Consider the following 22,244-nt stretch of genomic DNA (forward strand, 5'->3'; position numbering starts at 1 on the left):
GCAGTCAGATTAACTAATGATCTCCTTTGTAATTAAAAACTCTTCTAATTGGATATATTAGATTTATATATTGGATTTATAGAAAACATTGGAATAATGTTTTCTTCTACTCATAATCAGAATAGTCATGTGTCAGTGAATGGTGTAAACCCTTTCTTTCAGTCTTCAGCAAATGTACATCAAAATGTTATCTTTCTGCTTAATCTCGGGGAATATTTACAACCTGATAGAATTTATGTGTATTTCTGGGAAGATACAGTATAAATCAGTGTAATTTTTCAAAGAATCCAGCCCCTTTCCTATCATATTGCTTATATTCTATCTCATCTACTGACTAGTGAAAGTATAAAAAATGTAATAGCTTAATTAAAACTGAAATATAATATTTTAATCTAGTCTACCAGTAAAATACAGCTAATTTTTTAAATTCTAATTGAATTACAAGAGGGAAAGAATAATGACGTGTATATGTCATCTTTCTACAAATGTGCCGTATGCTTTTTAAAATTAAGGAGTAATTATTTAAGCTTGAATCACTGCTTAGAATTGCATTGATAAGAAATTTTCCAGGACCATTTTATGCAAATTAAGAGAATGTTTTTATTCCTCATTATCTTACCCTATAATTCTGTGATATTAGTAGTACAGTATTAATGAAAAACTATAGCATTGATATTAATGGTATTATTTTATTTAATCCAGTATCAAAATCTCTTATCTTTAATTCCAAAATTCTTTAAAGTTCTGAAAAAGTAACATTAAAAAAACTGAGGTAGAATTAAAACCTGAGCTGAACTCATGTGCAGATATCTGTAGTCTTTATTTGTAACACTCAGTGTAAGTGCTCATTTGTATAACTGCAGAAATATCAGTGTGTCTGAGTGTGCACTTCCACCCCAATCCCTGTTGGCCATCTGTTACTACATTCCTAAAACTCCAAAAATTTAGAATTGTGAAACATATATTGCCCCAGGAGGTTAAAACAAGAAATTGTGGGTCTCCAGTATTTTCCATTTTGTTTTGATAGTTATATCATAAATAGGCCCAACTGCCTTCTGCTGTAGCAGATTATGAACAGATCTTAACATTTGACCCACAGTGTACTATATAACTTACTGAATAATCGAAGGCTATGTCTTTTTATGGAAGCAAAACTGATGCAAGCTGTCAGTGTAGTAGTAGTTTTAGCGTATAGTAAAATAAATAAAAATATCTACAACAAAAACCAATGACAGCCAAAACTTACTTTAATTTAGTACGCTGTGTCAGGTGGTATGATTGAATTATTTGATCTTCAGAACTCCCTTCAAATGTAGGTACTAATATCTGAACCATTTTATAAGGGAGGAACTGAAGTTTAGCAAGATAAACAACTTGCTTATGGTCGCTGAACTCGGCCCGAGCCAGGGCACAACCTAAGTCCGAGTGTCCCTAGCCCATGCCCGTCAAACCTCTGCTATAGTCTTGTAATATATCCTTTCAATTAATTATATAAAGCATTTAATAAATATGAAGTGCAGTTTCATGATCAGCTCCTGCTTATCTTACTGTTGATTATCTATAGGAAAAAATGCTTATAGCAAAAATCAACTTCTCTTTTGTCATCCAGCATGTGTCTGGGATCCTCCTTTCTGCTCTCACTTGACTTGTGCACAAGAAATACAAATTAATTTTAATATGAGCCTGAGAAAAAGAATATAATTATGGCAATAAATCTGCTGGAATCATATAATGAATTTAAAACCCAACATAAATGCTTTTCGGATTATCTGTCATTTGGGATTACTTATTCTGTGATCCCTTGTAAATACTGTAGATAATTGAACTTTGGCTATTTTTACTACAGCTGAAAGTATTGATGCTAAGTAGGAAATGAACTATGTAAATATGACTTTACTTATTTATTTAATACTTAATTTGTGGCTTCATCAAAGAAATCATTTAAAGCCAAAAAGCACAGGTTCACTTTTTCTTATGGGAATCAGAGTTCTATATATAGCTCAAAGAAGTAGTTAATGTGTCTCATTCTATTACTTTCCTTATTCGTTTAATAATGAATAATTGAATAATATACAGTTGTTTTCTTAGAGATATTATAGGTAAAAACTAATAAAGAAAAATAACTCTGCTAAGATATGTTTGTGAAGTCCATGAAAGTTTTTACTTAACCTTTTTGACCCTTATTTAACATTATAGTCTTCATTAAATTGCATGAAACAAAAGGAAAAAACTTATGGGAGTGACTACAGTCATTTCAGTCTTTCCTGATCCACGAGGCATACAGTATAGAATCAGTTGTGGGAGTCAGTGTTGCAATATAATTGAGGCCATGGGTTTGTTGACAGAAGTCACTAAAAATTGTCTTGATGTTGCCACTGACACCTGTAGAGCCATTGGCACATTTCTTAACTTGTCTCAAGTCTGTTTCTGTCTGTGAAATGTGATTGAAAATAATTTCCTATATTGGGATGTGCTGAGGATTAAGTGAATGTACCATATGCCTGAACACATGTCTGTAAGTGTTAAATATACATGCTATTACACCATTGTATGTGGTGAAGTTCATTCGGGTGTGATGCCTAGATTTACCTGGCAATAGGCGTCCTCTGGGCTGGTATCCAGAATCCTTACTGGAAAGGTGCATCCTTAACAGAGTTGGGAATCATTCACTGCACTCGTGACTTAAGCTCTCTGACCCAAACCCAGCTCACCTTGACTGTTCCAGAAAGCAAATTATATCTGCACTCTTCTGTTTGTGCACTTAAGCAGAAGAATGAAAACGAACAAAATGAAGGCATGTGAACAAACATCTGCATAAATTGATCATAAATACCTCAAGTTAACTTTTGTGCATATTCTCACTGCACACATTCCTTCCATAATTTTAAGTGTATTTTATGTTAAGAAGTCACAAGAATGTATACATGCCAACTAGCATTCATACCAATACATAAATACCACATACCCACAGAGATGCACATACTAGTGTTTGCATTGTATAGATATGGTTACATATGGAAGAAGTTGAGGAGGAAAAAAATGAGAAACAAAAGAATCTAAACAGGGTTTTTTTGTTGTTTTGTTTTTTAAAGAAGGATGGGGGAGGGATGGTAGAGGAAAAGATAGAGTAGGAAAGGGATGATAGCTTAGTGCCGAGTTTCTCAATCTTTTGTATTTGTTCGGAGACTGTCCTATCACCCTTGCCCTGAGTTGTAGTAATCCAGCCTGTCAGGTGAGTAGATGAAGCTGGAGACCATGCCATGGAGGTAGGCAAAAGTTCTAGTCAAATAAGATTAGCGTCAAGGAGCTGAGCACACTGAGCAAATAGGATGTGAGGAGAAAGGGAAGAAGAATGAGATCCCCAGAAAGCATGCAGTAGAGTTTGGAAGGAAGGGGTCAAGTCAGGATGCTGGTGTGGGGCATCCCCACACAGGGGGGAGCAGACAGCATTTTTATTCTTTACCATGGAATGGAAAATTAACAATGATCAGACACATACATGTATCATTGTATTTAATTATGAGATTTATAATCCCTTCTGTGTATTATTTACTGAGTGACAGAAAAAATACAGAATCATAGCTAACTTTGGTTTGATTTTATAGACATTAAAACTAAATTTTGGAAGCCAAGAGAACATTATCTTTTAACTTACTATTACTGAGATATACTTAGCGATTCTGTCTATGCATTTTCTATTTATTAAAAAAGTAAACACTTCAAATGAACAAATTTGCAAAATGTGACTCATATGTTAGCTTTTAGACCCACTGGATGTGTTCCTACATCCCTTCTTTGAAAACCTACCTTGTAATATATTGAAACCAGTCACTTAAAGTTCTGTAGTGAGAGAAATTTTTTAAATGGCAATTAATAAACTAAACATTTGTAATGAAGGATTGAGCTGATGGAAACTTTCACTTCTAATTTAATGTTATAATTAAGTTAATAAATATATTTATTGTTTATTAAGTTTCAGACATGGAGTAATTTCATAGATTTATGCCATTTTAGAGTTAATAAGGGCTTTAGGGAGCAATTGGAGCTTTAGTAATGAGCTTTAATTAAGTGCTTACTTTGTACTAGGAACTATGATAGGTGCTGGGCTCATAGCCTCATTAGAGAAAGACACACAAGCCTCAGAGTGCTTTGGAAGCACAGGGAGTGGTGTCTAATTCAGGGCAGGTGGAGTCTGGTTAGGCTGGAGTCGATAATAGAAACCTGACTGTGCTAAAGCATAATTGAGGTCATTTTCAATTAGAAATTAAAGAGACGGTGAGTAAACTGGTCGTATAAAATAGAACCTAAACTAGAAGTCAGGCAAGTACCCTTTTTACACAACCACAGTGCCTCTCACTCACCATTTACAGTAGTTATAACCATTTACAATAACTATACTTGATTGCACTGATTTTATCAAGGAATATACATCACTAGTCAAAAATGAAACAATGTACTTTTTATTTCTGAGTGTTTGGTTTAAAATAAAAGGAACAAAAGAAATTACATAGAGGGAAAACTGAGTTTTCTACTTCAGTTTCTAATTGTCCTGCTACAAATCTAATTAGGCTTTTGGTTTTTCCATTGTATTCTCTCATCTTTGCACATTTCTTTCAAACACATCACATACAGCATGGCCAGGGCACAAAATGCAAATGTGATTCCTAAATTAAGAATGATTTTTCTAGTTGCTGTTCTCCTAATGCTTAATGTGAAAACAAACAGGAGCTAGATAAGAAATGCATTCGATGTGGATCACTGCTGTCTGCCTCATGCCATTCAGCTTGTTAGGGGCGAGGCGTATTGGGAAGTGAGGTGGGGCCTGCCTCACCGCTCTCCAAGCCACGGTCATTTTTATACTCTCTTCAGTTGGATATTGCCAATACTGATTGCATATGAACTCCAGGAAAAAGTTTCCCATATAAAAACACAAGTTCATTCTCTCCCTCTTCCACAGCTGATGAGGGCAGCGTGGGGGGATAAATTCAGTCGTAAGAATTACCCTTAGGTTTGGATCACAGAGCTGCACTACATTGTGGCCTTGAAAGATTCTTTCAACTTGTGTGGGACTATATTTCTTCATTTATAAAATGGGAGAAAATTCTACTATGTAATGTTTAAGTAAATATTATATGTAAATCTTTTTTGCATCTTTAATAATTATGATGATTTAATTATTTAATGTATGATTGTAAGGTATCCCTAATACTGATTTGCATGTTTACTTGTTTTGTATCTACACACTGAAGTTGATTTAAAAAGCACAACTTTGTTTCCTCAAATTCATTTTTAATGCCCTCCAACTTTTATAGCACAGGGTTGAAACATCTCCCATTGCTTATACATTTCATGTTTTCTGAATGCAGTTCACTAAAAAAGTGATGAAACTCTCATTAAACCTTGGGACGGTGTCAGGCAGAGGAAGAGTTACTTCTATCAGGGCAAGGATTAAAAAATCTTTTCGTAGCATCCTCAGATTTATCACAGTGCATTGCTGATTATATACTAATGTCCTCTAAAGACTTATTGATTGAAAGTTTTGTTTAATCTAAAACATAAAAAGCTTTGTAGTTCCTACACATTGGTATATAATTGTTTACATTAGTTTCTTAAATATGAAAATGTTTGCTCAATAAACTAATACAGCAGCTTAAGAATTCAAGAGGAATACATAATTTTAATCCACAGGGGAACTGGAATTACATACTTCTAGTTATCAATTATATTAAGTTTTTTTCTGTAGTTCAGTTCCAAGTTATATAGGAAGATACATTAATTCCTGTAGAATAACCTTGCCACCAATCTAAAACTGATAGTAGTAACACAGATGGCAAATTGAGCTTTTAATAGAATTTGTTATTTTCTCCTAAAAGCAGTATAGTAATTTTCTTCTAATAACATATGGTTCACTAGGATCTAAGAACAGAAAACCCTGATTCAAAATTATAAACACCTCTGTTCCTTTCCTAGATTTTTTTTCTTTAAAATATATTTTGAATGCTACTCATATTTTTATCTTTCTGAAAATATAACACATTTCTTTTCACTTTAAAAGTAGCACAGATTGCCCAGCCGGGCGTGGCTCAGCGGTTGAGCATCGACCTAGGATCCAGGCGGCCAGAGTTCGATTCCCAGTCAGGGCACATGCCCGGGTTGCGGGCTCGATCAGTGACTCTCTCATCATTGATGTTTCTATCTCTCTCTCTCCCTCTCCTTTCCTCTCTCTGAAATCAATAAAGATATAAAAAAAATAAAAAATAAAAAGTAGCACAGATTCACTGTAGAAACTATGGAAAAATTAGGAAAAAGTAAAGAAGGAAACAGATTACCCAGAAATTCACCAAATGCAGAAACCATTATTAATATTCTGGAGTAGTTTTGCTAGCCATTTTTCTTATTTTATATACAAATAGAAACAGTTTGGAGGGACAAAATAAAGCTCATTCTCTATATCCAGCTTTATATACTAACATTTTTAACTTAATATTGTATAGATAGTATTTTCACATGCTGTTGAATATTATTTTACAAACGTGGCTGGTCACTGGAATCGCATGTGATGCTTTTTAAAGTGCTGGTGCGTGTACCTCCCCAGACCATCCCTGACCTATGTACCTTCCGTGTGTTTCATAGATGATTGCAGCCCATACCCAGGGTTAAAACCATTGTTCTACACTAATTCCTGTGTTTATGCCCACTTTGTTATTTGTAATTTTTATTCCTAAAATAAGGCAAAATTAAATATTTGCGTATACTTTATTAAAATCCCAAATTGTCACATATGTCTAAATGCAAGTCCTTATAATAAGTTATCCCTTATTTTTCCAGGAGAAAAGTTTTCTAACCAACTTGAATATTAAATTTATAGAAAATTTAACTTTAATAGTTATATTTTAATATATTAAATTAGTTACAAAACAAATTGAAAAATCACATTTTATAGAAAATAATGTATAAGCTTTTAAATACTAATTTTTTCCTGACTCTCAAATTTTATATATGATTTACTTCAGTATCTTTACATGCAACTTCAGCCTCAGTGTGTGTCCTCACTGGAGCCAGTGTGTAAGTCATCTACCAGAGTTTTCTGGAACATATCATCTCAATTCTTGTTTGATTTGCTTGAGATGCAACACTTAAAATCAATGATGATGTTGCCCCTGGGATTTTTTGCCAAAGCCTTCTCTAAGGTACTATTTGCATGATATTGAGATGGTCAGAAAAAACAACAGCAGCAGCAGCAACAACAAAAATATATATATATAATCTTCCTAATAGAATGACCATTTTTTGAAAGCTGCTTCACAGTCCCAGCGCTTGAAATTTCACAATATATAAAAATATTGAATTGCCTTGGACAGTGTGGCTCAGTTGGTAAGAGTATTGTCCTGTACACTGAAGGTCAAGGGTTTGATTCCTGATCAGGGCACATGGCTCAGTTGCGGGTTCAGTCCCTGCGTGATCATGTGCGGGAGGCAGCTGGTCCATGTTTCTCTGTCACATTGATGTTTCTCTCTCTGCCTCTCTTTCCCTCTCCCCGCCCTTTCTCCTTCTTTCTCTCTCTCTTTCCCTCTCCCCTCCATTTCTCTTTCTTTCTCTCCCTTCCCCTCTCTCTAAAAATCAAGGAAAATGTCCTCAGGCGAGGGTTTTTTAAAAATTGAGTCAATATGTTGTACACCTGAAACTAATATAATGTTATTTATCAGTGTTATCTTAATAAAATTTGGTTATCTAAATCTCTCTGAGGTCAGGTCAGATTGTCTCTGAAATTTGACGTGTTCCACTACTGTGAGATAAATTATAAAAATAACTCTTAATGGTAAACATTTTGTGAAATCAAAGTCAAGTTCCATCTGGTAGCAGAGAAGATTAATCACATTGATAATGGTAAACATTATTTCGTACTTTGAAATATATAATTAACACCGAACATCGCCTCAGGCACTGTGGTGAGACCAGCCTATGGCGAATGAACTTTTTCATCTCTATAAGGCCTGTTTTTCTCTGGTGTGTAGTGAAACTTTAATACTTTAAATTATCAGTCACTGAATGATAATAGTTTAAAACCAAAAGAACAAAAAAACTTTAATCATGAGGTAAAAAGATAAGCTTATAACTCTTCTTTTTTTTCATAATTTACAAATGTTGTGAAAATAGTTTTGGATTATTAAGTTTACAAAGAATGGCAAACAAAATAATAGACAAATTGGACTGCATCACCAGCATTAGTAATTAGTTCAATTCATTTTTTTAAATAATTAGTGACTTTCTATTTTTAGTACAAATTTAGACTTACAGAATAATTTGGCAGATTGTACCTAAGAATTCCACATACCCACCCCACCTCAGTGCTACAGTTTCCCATATTATTGAAGTCTTGCATTAGTGTAGCACATATGTTACATTTAGTGATTTAATGAACCCATATCGGTACATTACTGTTAAGTAGAGTCCATAGTTTACATTAAGGCTCATTCTTTGTGTTGTACAGTTCTATGGGTTCTGACAAATGCGTAGTGACACGTAAACAACATTGCAGTGACATACAGCAGAGTTTCACTGCCCTGAAAATCCCTGTGTCATTTATTCATCCCTCCCCTCCCTTCCCCCAAGCCCCTGGCAACCACTGAACTTTCTACTGTCTCTATAATTTTTACTTTTCTAAAATGTCATATAGTTGGAAACATAAAATTTATTTTTAGGACATCTCTGCATGCTTCATAAAGTTCAGCTTGATAGCAGTTGTAAGAAAAGAAGAGCAAAACTAACTTCCTAGACATCCTGTTGACATTTGTTTTAATGATACTACTTCTTTATCTCATTTGACCAGGTACATAGGATTTAAGTGGTTTACTGTCTTGAGCACAGTGTTCTTATCTAGCAAGTGCGATTCAGTATCCATCTGTTATATCATGTGATATTATTTATTTGTTAAATATTTGTGTATTTACATATAATATATAACACATTATTTTCATGTCCAACCATGTTTGTCAGTATTTTCATTGGTTAGGAATGTCTGCTGTTAATTTTTTAAAATGCATAAACAGAATCCTCTCTACCCTCCACCACCGTATAGGAGAATCCTTCTCACCCCGTAGCTTAGCCCCCATACATATGCCAAACCAGTTTCAGATTTGCAGTCAGCTGTAAACATAGATTCTGATTGCTTTGCATAAGTAATACGATTCATGAAAGTCTGGGAAATAAATAGGTCATGGAAAAGCATAGTAACTAGGAAAGAAAGAAAATTTGGAATAAGTTTATGTGTGTATTGAACCCTTTTTTAAGGCTAGCATTTTTAGTTCACTTATGAAAAAGCATAAAAACATAAATATAAAAGCATAAAGAGTTCATTATGTTATGCATATGTCCTGAATTTTCTCAAGGAATCAAACATTTCTTTAACGCTTGAGAGATTGATATAAAGCAACTGAATTAAATATTCATTCAAATAACTTCCCCTTACGTGCAGTAGATAACTCATTCAGTATTTTCGAAACCAAGTTCCAGATTGTCAATGTAGGATATTTCTACTTGTTTCCCTTTGTTCTTTCATCTGAACTACAATTTATCTCCCATTCTCTCTCATTCTTTAGTATACTTGGCTTTATTTTTTTCTGGCAGTTTTATAAATTCACACTTACACTACACTTGTTTTTAAGAGTTTGCGGTTGAACATGTAAAGAATAAAAATCACTGGGCTGAAGACAAGGTAAATGGTGACCATGAAGGGCCCATGCAAGACAAATCTTGAAAAATAGGTTTTCCTTTTTAGTAAAATAAAACAATAGAGTGGACAGTGAAATGCAGGCTCTGTTCACAAATGGATTTTCAGTGACTTCTATACTTAGAGCAAAAATGGCCAGAGTTACAGGTTGCTTGCTTTAGGCCTGGTTCCCATATCTTTATAATTTCATTTACTAACGAGGGAAAGGGAGCATGAAAACGAAGGCATGTACCTATGGTGCATTTTCTGTAAGAAAAGGAATCCAGCTCTTTAATAAATGTACTTCTATTTAAAATAATGCCGTATGACAAATGCTCAAATGATCACAAGATACAGAATCATAGATTTAGTTTATTTCCTTTTTTGACGTGCAGTGCAGTTTCTCCCACAAAAAGTACATGTTCAATTAATCACAGTCAGAAAGTGATACTTACATAAACTAGTTTTCTACTGAGACACACACAAAAAATAATTTTGTGCTATTTTCATCCCATGATAAGGCTGTTAAAGAACAGTCAACATCCCATAACAATTATTTTAATATATTTATATATCATTATAATTATACAAACTGAACTGTGGATTTATATAGACTGTTTATATTGTGGAAGTAAGAAATCAGGCCAGGTAATTAAAATATCACATCAACTGTTACATGATCATCCTGTGGACCAATCTAATTAAGCTAAAAAATAAAGAAATTTAAAAGTTTCAGATGATTTTCTTCTATATTTTAAGACAAAATGTGTCATTTATAATCATATGTGGACCCTAAAAATGCTCACAATATCCCAATTTATTCAGCTACTTTTGTAATACATATGTTTTTGGTTGTTTAGCAAACACTGTACCTCTGTGTGGCTGAATTATTCAATCCCACATCAGAATATATCTTACTCTGAGTTCAGGAAATGAAGTCACTTCTGAATGTTATAGTAATAGACTAGGTTGTGTTTGGAATTTTTAGTTCTAAAAGGGAAAACTCAATTGCTTCTCTCCCACAGTTCTCAGCATTACTTAAAAGCACTTAATATCCTTAATTCAATCTTACAACAATTATATGAGTTTGGAATTAATATTACTCTTTAATAGGTGGCTAAACTCAAACCTAGAGAATTTTAATGATAATAATACCAAGATTGCACAGCAAATAAATAAGTCTTTTGTATCCAAATCAAATTTTCTTTCTATAATAACCACACAACAGGCTATAAAGCAAAGATTATTGTAATAGTTAAGCCAGGAGCTATGTAATGTTAGGCAAGTCCCATTACAATCTTTTCTAAAAACTGCCATGAGATTATATCTCAAAATTTATAAAGATAAAATTATAATTTATTTAAATGCTGGCTGAGTGGCCGGCTGAATAGGTGAATGGATGAATGAATAGATAGTTGGGGACATCCTGTTAGGGTGGGGGGAGTACAGATGCCACTTCTCTAAAAATCCCTGGTGCCGTTAAAGTCTAAACAAGCAGTTTATAAATCTTGGCTAACATTTAACAGACTATTGTCCAAGTGGTCCTCAGCCATGATTACACATAATTTCTAAAGGGCTTTCCAAAGATAGGGTAGCTCTGAGACTTTTTCTCTCTATTTAAGATCTTGTGATTAAAATACATGACTAGTGTTAAAAATGCCTTTTATTCGACCGATACGAGTAGAGGACTGTAGAAAACACATCTAATACTCTGGGGACTAACACAGAGGTGGTTTTAGATTCATTTTTACATTCACTCAGCAGAATGCCAAAAAGTGAAGTTACATTTTAAAATGTTTGTTCAGGAAAATGATTATGTGATTAGAAAAGCTCGCATGTAATCCCCCAGATCACTGAGAAGAATGTGTTCACTAGAATATTATGGATAGTATTTATTTTATGAATAAAACTGGCATTTAGACTTTTGAGGAAAGTGATAATGTGACAATATAATCTTGCTTCATTTATCTTTAGGTTTTCACATACATATTTTTATGAAGTATATTGTTATATTTACCATGCTGTGCTTTTGTGTGTATTTATGCAGTTATTTCTTAAGACATTTTATTTAAAAAATTACTTCGTTTCCTGATAACATACCCGTATCTTCTCTCACTTTCTCAAGTACACATAGTCCTTTTATTTCACTGGTCACTGCCCTAGGTGCTTCCCTTCGGGTGTTTCCCCTTGTTTTCTCAGCTGTTGTTCTCTCGGCTGCCTCCTGGGCTCCCATCGCCTCACCGTGGCTGCGCGGTCATGGATTCAGCCCTCAGGACCAGTGCATTTCAGTGCTCCGCTTTCCTAAAGTAAGGAAAGGAATTCCTCATGCTGATTTCAGGATCAAGCCTTCCAGGTCTTTTCTCTTTCCTAAAAGGAGGGCCAAGAGTGTGCCATAGCTGTTTTGAAACCGTATTTCTGCATTGTTGCTGGCTTTACGTATATGTTTGTGCAGCCCAGCGCTGGAATTGTGGGCGGCTTTGCCTTTCACGTTACCACAGTAGCAGCAAGTAGTAGGGACGGTGAGGATACGATGCCGTGTCAACACTAGAAACAGATGAACGATACAGTAAGGAATTTGTGCTCTTTATACTGATGAGGCGGGGGTTTTGGACACGCTGGCTGCATTTCAGCTGCTCCATATGTAAAAGGAGCCAGCATGTGTCTCTGGGCAGTTTATGCTTCTATATTCATGCATAATGTGTCCAAGGTTCCACGCAAGATGATCTGTAGTTCAGAGGTTTGGTTTTTTTTCTTCCTAATTTTTATGAGCATTATGTATATTTTGGTGTGAGGCTCATGCAAAAGCTATGTAGTTCTCAAGTATTTGAAAGCTCCTAGGTGCTATGAATGTAAGTCATCACAGGTTTCCAGTGTATACAACAGAATTATAGGAGGAACACTCTTCCATTGTTGTAAAAAAGTTTCAAAAGGAAATATTTTTCTTAGTGAGGGACTAAGCAGATACCTTCAAAAGGTGAACTCCTGTTCATAATCTAGGGAATTCTAAGGTTGCAACGCTCAGTGAAGTTTGATGCCTCAGAAGCCATCTCTTTACAAATAAGCTCCATATTTATCACCTTCTGTATTAGCATAATCTGCTAAAGTAGTCTTTTGTTTACATTGCCAAATGTTTCTACAGTGATGAATTACATCTCAGCCCTTGGTCTGTAAACCTATGTAGGAAATTTATGTCTAAGTAGATACTTAGAAGGAGAAAAACTTGTGATGGAAGTGGTCACTGTTTCCAAAATTAGAATCTTGGCTATGTCTAATAGAGTGAGAAAAGAGAAATTAATCAGGACTCTATCAGAAATCAAACAGCATTTGATAGCATAGGCTTAATGACATATTTGATAATTTTAATGATAAATCAGTTGAGATATTTTATGAAAGCAGCCTTTCATAAAATAACAAAGAATTCCTATATGGGTATAACATACTAATGAGAAACATAATGTCCTACAAAGAAATTAGTGATAATGCTGGGAACCAATTGAAATAATGTTCTAGTTAGAAGACTGGGTAATGATAACAGCTTTTTATGGAAGTAGTTGTTCATGGTGTTCATTTTTTTCTTTTGTTTCTCAGTGTCTGAGAAGATTAAAAGCTTCTCAATTTCAGCACATAAATGAAATCTTGTTATTTAGAATTTCATGCAGGAGATATTTTGGATGATTCATTTTTGTATTTTCCAATTTTATCTTTTTGTCGGTCAGTAATCATGTTATCGTAGAAGCAAAACAGAACAATAAAACATAAACTTATTTCCCCTCTTTAGTAGATCTGGTACCATTGTTAACTTTTTTTTTTCTTTTCTCATTGTTGCAGGATAAAGTTCCCTTACACTGCCTATTGTATGTTCTGAATAGAGCTATAATTTATATCCTATAAAGAAAGTTTTTAAGAAGCACGTTTTGTTCCTTTAAGTGTATGTTCAAATTGAGGTGGGGAGGATAGCAAACCAAAATCTTTTATTAAACAAAGAATAAAATGTACCAATTTAATGTAATTTTCGGCATTGTTGTTCTGATACCATAATGAAGCTGGAAAGAGGTTTTGGTTTTCATGTAACAGAACCATAATGTCTACATTAGTCTTTTCAAATTAGATGTAACCTCTCTGTTAAGGTTGCCACATGCTAAGTGAACGCTTGAGCCATTGTGGGCCTCAGAAATAGGCATCCAATAAATATTCGTTGAATTTATGAGTGATTAAGTGTCAGAATAAATTATATTAATGCCAAGTAATGAAATGCTGAGTCCATTAGTCTGGGTAGAATCTTGGAGTCTTTATCATCATTGTCATCATTATTGTTAAATTTTGCTCATTAAAACTTAAAAGAATGAGCCCTGGCTAGGTGGCTCAGTTGGTTGGAGCCCTGTCCTGTACACCAAAAGGTGGCAGGTTCCATTCCCTGTCAGGGCACATACCTAGGTTATGGGTTTAATCTCTGGGAGGGGCACATTTGGGAGGCAGATGATCAATGTTTCTCTCCCTCCCTCCCTCCCTCCCTCTCTCTCTCTCTCTCTCTCTCTCCCTCTCCCCTTCTCTTTCTCACTCTCTCCCCCCTTCCTCTCTCTCTCAAATCAATAAAAACTTTTTTAAAAAAAAAACCTAGGAGAATGAAATTGAACTTGGTCAAAATTATTATCATTATCTTAATTTAAACAAGACAGTCATAGACAATTTAAAATTTCCAGAAAAAGCTTTTTCTGAAATTATCATTTTCTAAGTTATAATCCAATTGTTAGAAATGATTTGTATTTAATAATGTGATAGGCGGGTGTGCGAGGTTGGAGAACTTTGGCCCCTTCTTTAATGCTCATGAGAATTGTATGGTAGCTTTTTCATCAGAGATGAAAGCTTTCCCAGTATTGATGTCAGGTAAATGCCTCCAGATTATGATAATGTTGGGTAGGGGTTAGGTTACAAAATCCTAGAGCCTAGAGCTGGGATGATGTTTAAGGCCATCTAATCAGAATTCCCGTTAGTTTCTACCTGAGGAAACTAAGATTCCTAAGTGAAGGATGGGTCAGACCAGCAAATGAATGTTTTCATCAGATAGGTTGCGCTTACAGTTTTAAGCAGGTAGTGCTTTCCTGACTGAAACTCTCGCGGCTGGTCCCTGGGCTTGAACAGCCGCGCCTGCCTCTCCCAGCAGGATGGAAGTGTCCTAAGAGCAGAGGCCTTTATTACTCTGTTTCGTACTTTTGACTCTCAGCTTTAATCGTGATTGGCACAGAGCCATCCTTGATATATTTGGGGAACAAATTAATGTCTCATCGCAATAAGAGAAAAATGAATAAGCATTCCAGTAATAAATCTTGCCTCTATTAAAATGGGTGCTTAACAAAGATCAATGTGTGTTCTGTTTTTCTCCGCACAGTCTCCAAACGTCCACAACTACCCCGATATGGAAGCTGTTCCTCTGCTGTTAAATAATGTGAAAGGGGAGCCCCCGGAGGACTCGTTATCTGTGGATCACTTCCAAACACAAACTGAGCCAGTGGACTTGTCCATCAACAAAGCCAGGACGTCCCCCACCGCGGTGTCACCCTCCCCCGTCCCCATGACAGCGTCTGCCTCCTCCCCTTCCTCCACTTCCACCTCTTCATCATCTTCTAGTCGCCCAGCCTCGTCCCCAACCGTCATAACGTCGGTGTCTTCAGCATCGTCTTCATCAACAGTGTTAACTCCAGGGCCCCTCGTCGCCTCGGCGTCCGGTGTGGGAGGCCAGCAGTTTTTGCACATAATTCACCCCGTGCCGCCTTCGAGCCCTATGAACTTACAGTCTAACAAACTGAGTCACGTGCACCGCATCCCCGTGGTGGTGCAGTCGGTGCCTGTCGTCTACACAGCCGTGCGGTCACCTGGAAATGTGAACAACACTATTGTAGTGCCGCTTCTGGAGGACGGGAGAAGTCATGGCAAAGGTAAGGCCACGAGCGAAGCCTTGGTTTATCTCAGCACTGGAGGTGACTGTTCTTTGGTTCAGTGAGCCCACCCTAGGTCGCATGCAGGCCCACTACATCCAAACAAGTTCTGCACAACAACACAGAGCCACTGAGAGTAGGAACTAAACTCAGATTTCTGTAGGAAGGCGATTCAGTATTGCTTAGTCTAGATTTTATGTATTAAGTCATCTGATACCAGAATTCAAATACCGAAATTTGCAAAAGAATGTTTACCTTCAGCTACCCAGATGGGAAGGACAGTCTGTCGTGAGTGTAACTGCTTGTAAGTATAAATGCATAAATCTCTCATAGAAATTATCCATTAAGAAATTTTTAAAAAGCGAATCAGGATGTTTCTCCTTGCCGTTGTTGAGATTGGAACTTATTTGGATGACAATGATACAAATGCCATGAAGTTGTAATGCTTGGAATCTGATCGTTCACTTTTAAGTAACTTGTAAGTTAAGTATCCATTAAAAGAATTTTAAGGTTAGGGGTTTGGCTACAAAAACAACGTATAGTGCCCGGCTGGCATGGCTCTGTGGTTGAGCATCGACCTATGATTTAGGAGATTAGGGTTCGGTTCCCGGTCAGGGCACATGCCCAGGTTATGGGCTCGATCCCCAGTGGGGGGCGTGCAGGAGGCAGCCGATCAATGACTCTCTTTCATCACTGATGTTTCTATCTCTCTCTCCCTCTCTGTCCCTCTCTCTAAAATCAATAGAACATATTTAAAAACAAAAACAAACAACAGCATATAGCTTGAGTTCTTATCTTTATCTAAGTCTTAAGTTATTATCATTTTTCAATAGGATGGCTAATTATGATGGAAATATTTCAACATGCAATATTAATACTCCCTTCTAGGGTTTAGAAGGCAAGAAGATATTTTGCTACAGGACTATTTAATAATACCTGGTTAATTATATATGATAGTTTACAGCTGATCATGAAGTTATTTATCTACTTCTCAGTTCTCCCCCACCCCAATTTACTAGAAGGAACTTAAAATAGCATCATATTTTGGATTTTTTTCTTCCCTTCCCATGAATCTAAAAAATAAGCCACCCTTCTATAGAAATGTAAAATGCCCATGATCATTGATTCATTCCCTTTTAAACTGAATACACATGTATGTATTTTGTCTTAACTTAGATATGATGATGTAAGATTAAAATTTTATGTTGTTTAACTTTTTACTTTGAATGCCATATTACTGTTGAGGCCCATAATTAAAAGGTGATTGATGATTGTTTAGGTTCTTAAGTAAGGTCAACTTCAGTGCATAGAAATAACATTTGATTGTGTTCTTAGAGAAATTTTTGCCAACATTTACTACAGAGCTGTGCACTCACCTTTGGCAAGTTAGTGTTTGTGAGTAGTGCTATGACTTTCTTCATAGCAAATGAAATAGATTTCACCTTCCCAGTTTTACCAAGTGAAAACACTCATGACTCACAGCAATCAGAGATTTTAGACTGCAATCTTGAGAAGCAGACACTGCACTTACCTGACAATTTCCCTTTTGTGCTGATATGGGCAAAGGCCAGGAACCAGTCCCACTACCCTCTCCATGAACAGGTAGAAGAAAAAGAGGGAGTAAGGAGCCTTTTTATGGATTTTACTTGACCTACACCCTATTTGATATTACTAATACTTTTTACCAAAATGAGCTAATAGATTTGAATAACATAACTGATGACATATGAAGTATTTATTTTCTTTTATAACTATAGATTTTTTCCCCATTATATTCCACTTTGGACTTTATTTTCCCCCAACATCTTCCATACCCATTAAAATTCTATTCCAATTCCTCCTATTGGTTTTTTTTATTTTTTAAATTTTTAAAATTACAGTTATATTTAATATCATTTTGCATTAGTTTCAGGTGTACAGCATAGTAATGATAGATGTATTTATAAATGTTTTTAAGAATTAGGAATTAGCAAATAGCAAAAGTATAATCTTGCATGTTATGTTATTTTATATATGTGTATATGTGTATACCATAGAATCAGTCTTTATGTGATACCACTTAAGGGAAATATTGCTTTCATTATGAAATTGATTGACAAGGATTTTAACATTGTTCGTGACTTTTTTTATAATTTTGATGCACTAATGAAGGAAAAAAGAGATAACTCTTTTATTTGCCATTATCGTTTTCATGGGACTTTTTATTTAAAGTGTATTATAAAGCATATTGCCAAAATTTAATTTTCTGGAAAACAGATCTTTGTAGAAAAACTTTGTTAAATTCAGGGTGTAATTTGTTCTCTACATGAGTATATTTGTTAATTATATGCAGCGTTGTTTACACAAAAGTTTTCTCGTATCAAAAATGAATATTTATATAATTATAAACACATTGGACTGTGATGTGGGCAGTAGGAGCATGAGATTTGGAATCAAGAAGGTGTGAGTTAGAATTTTGGTTCTCTCATTTACAGCTTTGGACTTGGGAAAGTTATTTAGTCTCACTAATCTTTATTTTCTTCAGTGATAAAATGGGATTGAAAACATGATAGATCTTTGAACATTCTTGGGAAGATTAAGTACGAGCTTATGTATATATGTCTAGCATTGATCAACTATCCATAAATGTTTACAATTATTTATAATTACCTCCCCCCTCAAATACATGAAGCAATATGTTCAAAATTGTTTCTCTGTTTTGTAAAAACAGAAAGTTGGAGGGTATAAAAACTGCCTGAGTTTAAAAGTGAAAATCTGCTCCCAAGAAGTTGGTATAGAAATGCCTCTCGAAGTTTTTACTATAACAGGTTAGAAGGAATGAGAGTTTAATATGAGGAATTATCTGGAAACATCCTATATTTTCTGTTTTTATTAGTTGATATTAAGTTTTTATAGTCACCATATTCTACAAATATTGCTATAGTATTTTAAAAGTTTTTTTATTGTTTAACTGATTAATTAGATGGTGGTAAAAATGTCTAGTAGAGGAGGTCTGCCTACCTCCCAGAATAAATAAAGGAAAGGGCATTTCGGTAATTCCTCAAGTCTTTATTTTGCACATATGCAGCTGGGCACTAGGCCAGCAATGAAATGGCTGAGTGATAAAGGGCTCCCCCATTTCCATTCCCACTTAGGACTTGTTATATCTGGTATGGATGAGTAAAAGAAAATACAAAAAAGGAGTTGGATTTTCAAAATGCTAGTAATAAAAATAGAAAACTAAGTCATATAAATGTTGCTGATTATATTCGCTAATACCTTTTAAAGTCTTTGGTAGAGAAGTAGATTACTGTATGTCACATTACACAAAGGACTGTTGATGGACACATCCATGTCTAAGATAATGTAGCATATAACTTGAATCATTTGTTCATTCAAGTACTTATTGAGCACCTATCATGTATTAGGCGTTTTGTTGGCACCAGGGCCACAGTGTTGAACAAAACAGATACTGTTTCTATCTGAGTGTTTATAGTCTGTTAGCAGAGATTGACATTAAACAAAAAATTATGCAAGTAACTGGTCATTGTAGACAGAGTTGGATGAAAACATAAGACTATCCATGAATTTGCCCAGGGCAGAGTTTAATTATAATTGCAGGTAGAGAAAATTGTACTTGACAAAAGTATTTTCATGGAGGGTGTTATATATGGTTTGGAAGGAATGTTTTTACTGTGATGCTTAGAAGAGGTGGTTAGGGTTTGGGGATGTTGGGTAAAATTTCCACATGGGTATGCTTGACTAACAGCAAAAGGATCTGAAATGAAGACAGAACCTTGGCCCATCCAAGTATTTTAAAGAATATTGGTCTAAAGAATGGCAAGTTGTTAGCTAGCTAGCCCAGGGTACCAACATACCTCATTTGAGCCTTACATGTAATATGTGATATGAAGAAAAAGGCATGATGGTCTGGAAGGTTCAGTAGACAAGCATAGTTTAGACCGGAGCTGTGAGAGAGAGGATGTCAGAAAAGTTCTCCAAGGAAGACTTTTTTTTTTTGCTTGATACCAAAAGGACAAAGTAGTAGATAACTGCTGCGAGGCAGAAGGCTCTCCATGTAGAAGGAACAGCCAGTAGACTGGTCTGGCCGAGTTTTGTTAGTAGGTAACCTGAGACATGTTATTTATAAACAAGACTCTAAGGGATTATTTTTTTACCTCCTAAAGGAATTTCAGTCCAGCCTGGGGAAGTGTTTTGGTAGATTTTACAGATTTTCATTAATTTTTACAGATATTTAAGAGCAGAAAACATAGAGGGTCTTACATCATAAACAGAGTTGTTCTTGGTTTGCTACTGTCTTGATGGAAGAGTAGGGGCGCTTAGGTCCCCCCCACACACCTCCCTCCCTTCTGATCTGCTACTGAGGTAAGAGGAAGAGAGTTAGAGAATGAATGAAGAGACTGTTTCCAGAAGGGAGCCCTCAGCTGTATGAAAAGCTGCTGTGGGGCCACATCAAATAAAGGCCTATGCATTGAGCATTTGGTGTGGTGGCAGAGTGCATTGGTGACATAGTGTGTCAGTGGAGTGGTGAGGAAAAGAGACTGACCGAAGTGAGCTTGTGTTCAGATGGGAGGTGAAAGAGGGGAGACTGAAAGCACTGGCAGCCCTTTGAAGTAGTTTTGCTGGAAACGGTTCTGGAGAAATGAATGATAGTTGGGGAGGCTTTTAAGTTCTCCAGGGAGGGATTTTTAAAGAGGGCGTAAGTATAGCATGTTTGTATTCTGTCAAGGATAATCCAGTAAGATAGTTGAAAAGGGGTAATTTTAGAGAGGGAAGAGTTGTAGAAGCAAAGTCCTTAATTATACATTAGTTGCTTATACTTCGGAGGTAACCTGCACCTCGTAGTAATTAACACAAATTCTGAAGTCATTTCATTAGATTGATAACTTTTTTAGGAAAATGGAAGTCAGTGTGAAAACAGAAGATAATCTAGAAACAATGAAAAGCAAACAAGTTTAGTAAAATTGGGATTCCGTTGAGAATTGTAAAAATGATACCAGAATTAATATAAATATAAGATCAAACATTTCTCATTCACCACCTAGTGGAATATACAGAATTCATTCAAAACAAAGGATTAACCCCAAATAATTCATATTTGTTATTTAAAGACATTTTTACATTTGAATATTAATAGCTATTACAGTTTGGAAATTCAGAATACTGAAAGGCCAGTACCGTAAGAGTCTGTGAAAATCCAACTAGAGAGCTAAAAAAAAAAATGAAAAAAAAAAAAATGGATTTACAGCCTCCCTGCCTTACCTGAGTTGATCCCTTCTCCATGTAACTGGAGGAGCAGGCATTATTGCCTTGATGCCCAGAAATGAGACTTGAGCAAGGCTGAGATTCATTGGTGGTTTTGGAATAGCCAGGTGGGTGTTTCACTGTTGCCCAATTTCTTTCCTGGCCACTATCCTATCCCATCCTTTTTTTTAGGTTATGTAGATGACCTGTTATTCTCTCCATTTCCCCATTACTGTCTTCTCCTTAGCCACCCAAACCCATCACGTCCACAGGACTGTAATAAAATAGATTACCTGCGGGCAGAGCTCAGCTCCAGTTTCCTATGCAGCCACATTTTCTTTCATGGAAATGCAATCACAGCAGCCCATGGAAATGCAAACAAAAACATTTATTGTATTAAGACTTTTTATGGTAATGGTGTCATACTTGAAAAAGAACTTGTTATGTATGGGTCATAAGTGCAATATCCCTGACCTGAAACTTTTATGTAATTAAGTCCTTGAGTATAAATTACATTTCCCCCCCAAAATATGTGACAAGAGCATGTTGATAGTGCTGTCCAGAAACCAACCCCATTTGGGCATGTTATTTCTTTGGTCAACTCCTTTAAAAGAGTGTTGTTTCCCTATTTTATTTAGATGAAGTGAAAAATACTCCAAAAATATACCTTGTTTTCATGGCACTCATTCAGGAGTTTCAAAGGGATGTGGCCATGAGCAAATTTGAAATACACTCACAACCCATTTTCTTCTACAGGCTGTTGCATTTCTCAGCAGCCTACAGGAAGAAGCCACAAGTGTATTTTTAGTCCTGTGCCATTTATATTTGTGAAAGGAAATATGGTCTTCACAGTGATTGCTGCAAAGCTGGTTTGGAGGTAACTCCTGACCATTGAATGCAACTGTAGTTTTGCTCTCATGAAACTCCCCGTTTCAGATCTACCCATTTCACTTGATGTTAATGATGTTTTATTGAAGATCACAGCTCATTTTGTCACTGACTCGCTTCCTCTGTCTACCTTACACATGACTGCCCTCTTTTAGTTCACCATTCACTGGAGTCCTGGTGTCATCTGTCCATATGACCAGAATAGACCCAGGCAGCTGACCTGTGCTTATGTGTACAGTTGTCTGCTTCTTGAGTGATTGAACTTCCTCAGCTTCCTTTGGTAAATTTATTCTTCTACTTACGCTAGTAGGGTAACTACTAGATGTAGATTCATACTTTAATTCTGAATTTGATTTTTATTGACAGACCATCTAGTTATGTTCTTTCATTTTTATTTTTTTTTAATGTTGCTTAGTGGGAAGTGGGACTGAAGAATTGCTGACTTTTTTGGTTTATAGTTCTTAAAAATA

The 22,244-nt window shown here is 35.6% G+C and overlaps 1 protein-coding gene across 5 annotated transcripts in view; it reads left to right on the forward strand.

The window, feature by feature from the left end:
• Positions 1 to 22,244, forward strand: part of KLF12 (KLF transcription factor 12) — a 387,098-nt gene that overhangs the window by 237,345 nt on the left and 127,509 nt on the right. For all 5 annotated transcript variants that reach the window (XM_087814298.1, XM_016216445.2, XM_087814300.1 and 2 more), the window contains one exon: positions 15,096 to 15,642. In XM_087814298.1, the coding sequence (XP_087670424.1) occupies positions 15,096 to 15,642 (547 nt within the window). The remainder of the gene's footprint in view (positions 1 to 15,095; positions 15,643 to 22,244) is intronic.

The sequence above is a fragment of the Miniopterus natalensis genome, chromosome 2, assembly GCF_054644295.1.
Source record: "Miniopterus natalensis isolate mMinNat1 chromosome 2, mMinNat1.hap1, whole genome shotgun sequence".
NCBI lineage: Eukaryota > Metazoa > Chordata > Mammalia > Chiroptera > Miniopteridae > Miniopterus > Miniopterus natalensis.